This window comes from Onychostoma macrolepis, chromosome 23 (assembly GCF_012432095.1).
Source record: "Onychostoma macrolepis isolate SWU-2019 chromosome 23, ASM1243209v1, whole genome shotgun sequence".
NCBI classification, from domain to species: domain Eukaryota; kingdom Metazoa; phylum Chordata; class Actinopteri; order Cypriniformes; family Cyprinidae; genus Onychostoma; species Onychostoma macrolepis.
This window is the reverse complement of record NC_081177.1, coordinates 15941215-15950350: the sequence shown is the minus strand read 5'-3', so window position 1 is coordinate 15950350 and position 9136 is coordinate 15941215. Positions and strand designations below refer to the sequence as shown.

At 37.3% G+C, this 9136-nt stretch overlaps 1 protein-coding gene across 1 annotated transcript; it reads right to left on the bottom strand.

The window, feature by feature from the left end:
- Positions 1-340: 340 nt before the first annotated feature.
- On the bottom strand, positions 341-2208 carry her9 (hairy-related 9). The gene is made up of 4 exons (XM_058763551.1): positions 1804-2208; positions 1549-1644; positions 1360-1447; positions 341-1248 (listed from the first exon to the last, which is right to left on the bottom strand). The coding sequence occupies exons 1-4, from the start codon at positions 1909-1911 to the stop codon at positions 665-667; spliced, it is 876 nt and encodes a 291-aa protein (XP_058619534.1). The 5' UTR covers positions 1912-2208; the 3' UTR covers positions 341-664.
- Positions 2209-9136: the final 6928 nt, after the last annotated feature.

The following is a 9136-nucleotide window of genomic DNA, read 5'->3' as shown; positions in this document are numbered from 1 at the left end:
GTAAATGAAAAATGTTATGCCTTTAAACACTCTTTGCTCTCTTATCTGTTTAAAAAAAGTTTAATAAGGCTTGCGTAAAATCGTCAATTTTCACGTAAAGGCTTTAAATGGACATTTGTAAGTTGCTTTGGATAAAAGCATCTACTAAATGACTAAAAGGTAAATGTAAAATTGCCACTTGTCAATCTAAATTGTAAATCAAGAATCATAAAGTAATATCAAAATGTAAAAAAAAAAAGATTGGTCCCTTGCATTAGGCTACTCTGTCCATTATAGGTATGATAGATTTACATCAAGTAGCCTACTGATCTTAATAGAAAAAGGGCTTGAACACGACAGATTTCGTTATTTTGATTTATTCAGCATCAAACATAAAACACTCATCATGAAAAAAACAACAAGAAAGCTTTGGCATAATACAATCTTTTACAAACTTTGTACAAAACTAAATTCTTTTGTTTAAAAAAAGTACTTTATAAACATTAAGTGTTATGCTGTTGAATTAACAACAGCATATTCATTAACAACATCCAAATATTGGAATCAGCTAACAAACATATAGGCCTTGTCCAACAGAAGGTCAACAAAGTCCCTTAAAACGGAACTGAAGGTATTTTCTTCATCGTGAAAAACTGTTTTAAAAGTTCGTATGGGATGAGCAAGTCTACCAAGGTCTCCACACCGGATCATTGCTTTCTGCTCCGGCACTAACACCAACGGGACTGACGGCCTGTGAAACGCCCGCGAAGGAGGTCATTCCCTGCACAGGAGATGCCACCGTGGGGGCCGAGCTGGGCTGGACGGGACTGGCGTTGACAGTCACTGGAACACTTGCGTTTGCGTACAAGGGAATGACAGGGGTTGTAGCAGAAGCGAAAGCTGGGTTGGGGATAAGAAAAGCAAACTGTCCGTCGGTGGCTGGCACCAGCTGGAATCCTCCAAAGACTTTGGGTGAGACCGCTTCTGATGGACTGAGTTTGGGGCCCATTGAGGCGCTGTTCATGGGCAAAGTTGAAGGAAGCTGCACGTGAAGAGGCTGAGCCAGATGCGCCTGTTGAGCTGGGGCAGGCTGAGGGTAGTTCATGGCCATCATCTGTCCCAAACAACCGGACAGGTGGTTGAGAAGTCGCGACCTAACCTCCGTATTCACTCCCTCGCAAGTAGAGAGAAATCGAGTCACCTCGTTCATGCACTCATTGAATCCCGCGCGATACTTGCTGAGGACGTTTGTGTCAGCTGACAGGGCTGCTGCAAAGCAAAGGTAACGTCCATTAATACTGTGTATTTAGGAAATTAAATAACGTTTCTAAATTATATGTCTAAAGTTACGCATTTTAATAAATCTGACTTATAACTTACCAGTCATCTGAACACGCTGCAAATTGCGCAGGTGTTTGACAGTCATCTCAAGAATATCAGCTTTCTCCAATTTAGAGTGTCTTGAGCTCTGTAAATGAGAAGCACCGATTAGTAATTTTGTTTTAAAAATGAAGATTATTAGATTATTGACACATAAAAAGAATAGACAGGTTCGTAGCTACAACTTACGTCTTTTTTAAGAGCATCGAGAATCAGGGTCTTCAGCTGTCCGAGGCTCTCGTTTATTCTCGCTCTGCGGCGTTTCTCCATGATTGGCTTCGAAGACTGCAGATGAAATGCAAAGATAATTAATTTCTATGATAAAGACGCTACTTTCACAAAAAAAAAAAAAAAAAAGAAAAAAAGAAAAAAAAGTTGGCAACTGACATTCATCTAAAACGAAACACAAGCGCAAAAAGTGCCAAAACACTAAACGATATTTACCTTTCTGTGCTCGCTGGCATTCTTTGGTTTGTCCGGAGTATGAGATCCACTGGCAGGGGCACCAGCAATAGGTGATGCGGTCTGCTTCTCCATATTATCGGCTGGCATGATCAAAACCAAAGCTGGGTCCGGTATAAGCCAAGAAAAGTGTTTATATTCCGTGTGTGGATTTTTAAAAACACAGAGACGGGCTGTTTGGATTAGACGCGGAGCGTAGCCAAGATCTCGGGATGGTCACGAGAGAGAGTGTGAGTCCCTCTTATCAGCTAACGTTATATGACTTATAGTCGGCAGGCTGTCATATGAGGACACGAGCGTGTGTGGCGTAGCGCTTCAGAGGGCAAGTCGAATCTCCCACTGCCACACGCCAGCGGTATTTATAGATAGATCGCATGCTCCCAGTTCGTGTGAAACCCTCTCTGCATTCTTTCCCACACTCGCTTCAGCCAATAGGCGCGCGGACTCACCCATTGGGCGCGGGCAGACTGCTGATTGGACAACACCCCCGCGGGCTGTCAGTCACGCGCTGCTCAATCAGCCCTGGAGGGACAAACAACAAAGAGGCGAGTGCAGTCGGCCTGGCTGTGAAGTGATAAGGGGAATTGGGGGAATACTCTTGCTGTTTGCCACCAACGTTTTTTCATAGCCGAATCACGTATTTCTGCATTCACGCACTGAGCGAGTAGCATTCCTGTACACTTGATGTTGGAATGCTTTTTATCAACATTGCAAAAACTATCATTTTATACTAGGACAAAATAACGTATTTTATCAGGATGCGTTTTCCTCGAATTACTGTCATTTCACTAGCATTAACAATAGGCTATTACATGCATATTATCTTGCGAACTATCATTAAGATTATATTTAATTGCTCTGGATTTTGTTGGAAAGTTGCATTGGACATACTTGCACACTGACTCTTGCAGTCTTGCACTTTTTATAGCCTACTATTTAGGGATTTGGCTATATGCATGATTCTTCGTCTTTAAATATTTAACTCTTATTAATTTTCTGTATATTTTTATTTTTTGTTCTCTATAAAACGCTTTAGACAAAACATTTCCACCGACTTTGTAGCACCTGTGACATTGTGTATATGACAAATAAAAGTTGACAGTGTCAGCATTTTATATGTATTTGTTTAACTGCGCGTGAGAATGCGTTCATATTATATAGGAAATACGCGGATCAAGTCCTCTCAGAAAGAAAATAAAACCGAAAAAACTTTTGACGATCTGGTTGCGCTTCAAAGAAGAAAACAGCTGTACAGGCACGCGAGGCGGTTCGAAGCAGCACGCAGGAAACCAATGGGAAGCTGGCCGCTTTATGCAAATTAAGCGGAGTCTCGTCTTATTGGCTGGGTGAACATCTGACGCGTCAATCATTCCAGCAGTGCAGGAGGCAGAGAGCGCGCGGGGGAGGTGTTGCTACATCTGTCCGCGTGCCAGCCAGTCTGCGCGCCCGCTCACTGCACCGCTGCGTCCCCTGAGCACGTGCCGCTGTTAAACTCGCAGGCTGCGGAGTTTAGAGAGCAAGTTTCGCGGCTGCTTTTTATTGCTGCTGAATTATGAACTCATGATTTTTCTTGTTGATGTTAGTCGGTGCGTTGCAAGAGGATTATGAAAATGCAAGAAAGTTTTAGAATTGCATCTATAAACAAATGTTTGCAGAATCAATGCAGTGAACGAAATACAAGAAACACCAAATCCATCCCTCAACTATAAGTCTGCATATTTAAGTAAATTACTTTTTTGGAGTTCTTCAGTAGGCTACTTTTGTTAAAATGGATAAGACAGTAAAATGATAAAGGGAATCGGCCCACATTAATTGCAACCACTTTAAACACAAACACAAAAATCTAAATTATTTAGTGTAATTAGCTGTTGAAAATATAATTTAACAAGAGCGATGAAGATCTAAGAGGGATTTCTCCGATGGGGTACTGAGTGGAGAACTAATTTATAGGTTTCGCGCGCCATCTATCGTCTATCTATAAAGTTTTACTAGAAGTGCGATATCATATCTGACCACGAGGCGGAGCACAGAGGTAACACAATCTATACCTCAATTCAAATGACTAAAAATTATTTTAAAAATGTTTTTGAAATCTCATATTATTCACTTTGGAGAGTCGATATGAGGAAATACTTCCTATAGTAAATAAAACATTGCCAGAGTTTGCATCCCAAAACTTTATTTATAAAAGCAATTTTGCAATATTGCAGTGAGAGTTAATAACACAGATTAATAATAATAATTATAATAATAACATCACCACTTATACATTTCTTTAATTACACCAATTTAAATGAACATGAAACAGGACTGCCAGTGTAACCAGTGCTACAAAAACTCATCTAGATTAAGTCTGTTTTATGTATCTAATAAAGTATAGAAATCCCATAGCAATGAGAATTTATTAAGTCTTGTTTGGCTGCTTGTTGACCATTGTTTAGGGACTCTTGTCATTTGTTGCCAAGACTAGCTGGGACATGCTTGAAGCCTGTTTGCCCAGGATCCTGAGGTCTCAGGGGCCAGCTGTGCACTCACCCCTTCACATTTGCCCTATTTGCTTTGGGATTGAGGTATATTATGTAGCCCTTAATCCTGCTTTCTGTATGTGTTATACCTCCATAATAGAGCTTCAGAGAATTATTTAGAAGGCCAGGACACAAATTTTATAGACTCTTTGTCCAAACATTTCTTAAATATGTATTTTAGTGTTAAAATATATACACTACCAGTCAAAAGCTTTTGAACAGTAAGAGTTTTAATGTTTTTTAAGAAGTCTCTTCTGCTCACCAAGCCTGCACTTATTTGATCCAAAGCACAGCAAAACAGTACAATTTTGAAATATTTAAAATAACTGTTTTCTATTTGACTATCTTTTAAAATGTAAATTATTCCTGTGATTTCAAAGCTGAATTTTTAGCATCATTTAGTCACACAATCCTTCAGAAATCATTCTAATATTCTGATTTGCTGCTCAAAAACTATTTATTATTATTATGTTGAAACAGCTGAGTATAATTTTTTTTCAGGCTTCTTTGATGAAAAGAAAATTCAGTGCAGCAGCATTTATCAGAAATTGAAATCTTTTGTAACATTATAAATGCCTTTATCATCACTTTTGATCAATTTAGAGCATCCTTGCTAAATAAAAGTTTATTTTTTAAAGAAATTAATAAATAAAAAATTATACTGACTCCAAGCGTTTAAATGGTATAGTGTATAATGTTACAAAAGCTTTTTATTTCAGATAAATGATGATATTTGGATCTTTATATTCAAAGAATCCTGAAAAAAATGTAGTCTACTCAATTGTTTTAAATATTGATGATGATGATGATGATATTGATGATGATGATGATAATAATAATGATAATAATAATAATAAATTTCTTGAACAGGAGGATCATGTGACACTGAAGACTGGAGTAATGATGCTGAAAGTTTAGCTTTGATCACAGGAATAAATTGATTACATTTTAAAATATATGCAAATAGAAAGCAGTTATTTTAAATAGTAAAAATATTTCACAATATTACTGCTTTTGCTGTATTTAGGATCAAATAAATGCATGCTTGGCATGGCTTGAGCAGAAGAGAATTACTTACTGTTCTAAAACTTTTGACTAGTATGTATGTATGTGTATATATGTACACACACTGTATATATATGCACTAAAATAAAAAAAATAATATTAAAAATACAGTTATTGGAATTCAGATCACTGGATTAAATCCAAAATAACAAGGAGTCCAGCATATGATTGTGGGGCATGTTTTGACTTTAGCGTACAGGAGAAACTTTTAGTCCGAAAAGGAAAGCAAGATGAAAAAGATCAAGGCATTGTGTGTTTTGTAATTAGACTTAACACTGACCAGCACACTGTTGTCCAAGATCAGAGAGTGCACAGTAGTTTCATTGCACTGAAGAAAAGTTCATTTGTTGTTGGGTAATGAGTCTCGGTCCCTATCCAAATCTGTTCACAGAATGCCGAAAACACAGTCAATTATGTCTGCATTAGCCGCTGTTGTCGGGCCAATCCCTTTACACGCTCTTTGATCACACTGCCCCTTGGCTTGATTCTGGTCTTGAGTTTTGCAAAAGTCTTAAAAAACAGACTGTAGACTTTATACATTTTTATGCAAAGAATTGAATTATAGCACCTGAATATTGTCATGCACGTTATGATGAAAACAGTGTATTAGATTGTAAAGTCACGTGGTTGGCATCTGGCTTAAAGCATTAAAAAAAAAAGCATTTGACTGTCCTGTTTAAAACATTTTACTTTAATTTAGTATTTTGACTTTTTAAAAACTTCTATTATGAGCCACACAATATCTAAGAATTCAAAGTCAAACTGACCTCAATTTTTCCATGATGAGTTCTTTCATAATCTGAGATGCTGAAAAATAAAGATGATGAGAATAACCGGAGACCTGTCTTTGTTCAGTTGTTGTTGTTGTTTTTTTGTTTTTTTTATTGGCCTCAAAAAAAAAAACTACCTACATGAATCATGAATCAAGAAAAAAAAAGAAATAAAAACATAAATACAGAAGCATTTAAAATCGGGCTTACAATACGTTTTATTGATGAAACATCCTGAAACAATCCACATTTATAAATAAAATGGCTACATTGCTTCATGTTCCTTGGCTTACTTCTGTATACAAGTTGTTCTTCTGGTGGAACTTTGTATCTCTTTTGGTAGCATTTAAATGTATGTCACGTAATTAAAACCAACAACAAAAAAACATACAGGGCTTGTGCTAAACAATAATAGATCCTGTTTTCAGTATGCACCTCTCAACTTTGTGTTTATACAGTTATAGAACACGATTTTGTTCACTTATTATTTGGTGCTATAGGTTTCAGAACGTATTCTGGGGATCTTTAGTTGACCATATCCACAATAAGAGAAAATATTGGCATAAGATCAAAAGAGTTAGCCTTGGCAGGGAAGACATCTTTAACACACTGTTGCTAAGGATTTCTATAAACCAAACATTGTTGTATTAAAATGCTCTAATACATCTATGTGTCGGATAATGTGGTCCGAGTCTTTCATCTTTATTACTGGCCCTGTGGGGAGTTTTGAGGTGGAATCCCACATTAATTAATTAAAATATTGATATTTCTTCCAGCATGTTTGTGGGTGGCTGCATTTAGCCCTCAGGGCCTCAAAGTAAAGTTTTAGTGGTGGTGTGATATAAAGTGTAGCATTTTTTGGACTTCTTACCTTTTTCAATTTCTTTGTTCTTATACCTGCAAAAACCTTGGATCAATTCAGTTTCCCTCGCCTTGCCTTTCAAATGGGTCGTTGTCATTTTACCATGTGCGGACCAGCATGTCTTTTACAATGTGTGGTATTCACTGAGACACTTTGGTGCTCTTAGCACAAGCGAGAGCATCCCCCATCCCCTAGCTTTTCTGACCAATTCATGGCTTTCTTCTCTTTTTAAGAGGCCATTGATGAGGTTAGCCTAATCAGATTAAGTCAACTCACATTGGTCGGTTTAGTTTGTTTTCCCTCAGAGAGCCTGCTGATATCTCCAAATACTATTTCTTTGAGCACTTTTCATCGGGGCTTCCCCCCAAAAATCTTTTGAGAGCGAGTTCCAATAGACCCTTTCATAAACCTCAGTTCCAGACTGATATGGGTTACTTGGAATGGGTCACTTCACTGCAATGCCGGGACCAAATGCGTAAAAGCTGTGCAATGACACTTTTGATCATTCTTGCTGATGACAATGTAAAAGGGTGGACCGAGACAGATTGTGGAAACACAAAACGGCAAATTGAATTCTGAGAATCGCTGGAACCTCTAATTTAATTCCTAAATAAATGTTTGGAGGAGCTTACAGAGACTACAATGCTAATGCAATCTTCTCTCATTTTAAAACAATGATATGGCATCAGTGCTTTATGGTGGCTTGTAGCTCAGTTCGGCTACAATCAAGATGCTAATGTTCTATTAAACAGCGAGATGTTGATTATAAGCTCATTTAGGTTGATTAGAATTCTAAAATTGTTATAGAATTGCTGGCAGAAGAAACTAGGACACAAGAAATGCTTTAAAAATTCTTGTAGATAAACATGGTTGGTGGATAACATTTCTGAGGTTTCCAAAATTCGCAAAGCTTTGGGGTCAGTAAGATTTTACTTAAAAAAAAAGAATAATAATAATAATAATACTTTTGTTCAGAAAAGATACATTAAGTTGATCAAGAGAAAGATTAAATAATTCATTTGAATGCTGTTCTTTTTGACTTTCTATTCATTAATACATTTAATAAAATGTATTACCGTTTCCTCATGAAGCGGCACAACTGCTTTCAACATTGATAAATAATGATAATAAATATTTCTTGAGCAGCAAATCCGGATGAATGATTTCTGAAGGATCATGTGACACTAAAGACCGGAGTAATGGCTGTAATTTATCACAGGAATAAATTACATTTTAAATGTAGTAATACAAAAATACAAAACAGTTATTTGAAATGGTAATAATATTTCACAATATTACTATTAACTGTATTTTTAATCAAATAATTAGCAGCCCTGCTGAGTAAGAGAGACACGCACACACACAAACAAAACAAAACAAAACAAAAAAAGCAGTGTGTATGAATAATACACACATACACACACACACACACACACACACACACACACAGACAGACAGAATGCAGAATATTCTCTCACATTATTTTAAGACATTTGCAATGAGCTCATGCTACTACAGTTAGAAAGGAATTTAGGAGCATGAAAGCCTAGGTGAGCCCTCTTGGATCTGTTCCTTCTGTTAAGAACTGATCTGAGATAAATACTGGTGTTACCCGGCACACCCATAGTACATAATTATTAACTTTAACAGGACTGTCATTTTGGTGCCATTAAACAAGCTCAAGAACGGTGTCTTTAGGAGAAGCTTATAATTACATCTCATTTCAAGTTGATCTGGATGCAACTCACACCCCTAACAGTCCTGCTGTCTCCCACTGCTGCGTCCATTCAATCATACAGTATGAAAGGTAGGCAGATATCCAATTAAGAACAGATCTTACACCTGTAAGTTCTCTGATGTCCTCATCAGCAGCTCAACATCATTTGACTCCCTGCACTAATAACAGGCTTTAGAGACAATGAGCACAATGAGTAAAGAAGAGCCCTTTTCAGAAGGTTTTAAGAAGCCTAAATAGAAACAACAGGGACATGGCAAATAGGGACAACGGGGGCATGGCAAGCTAGTAGATCTTGGGACCTGCCGCCTTAATTACATTATGAGGAATCGGCTGTGATTTGGGTCCCGCACAATAA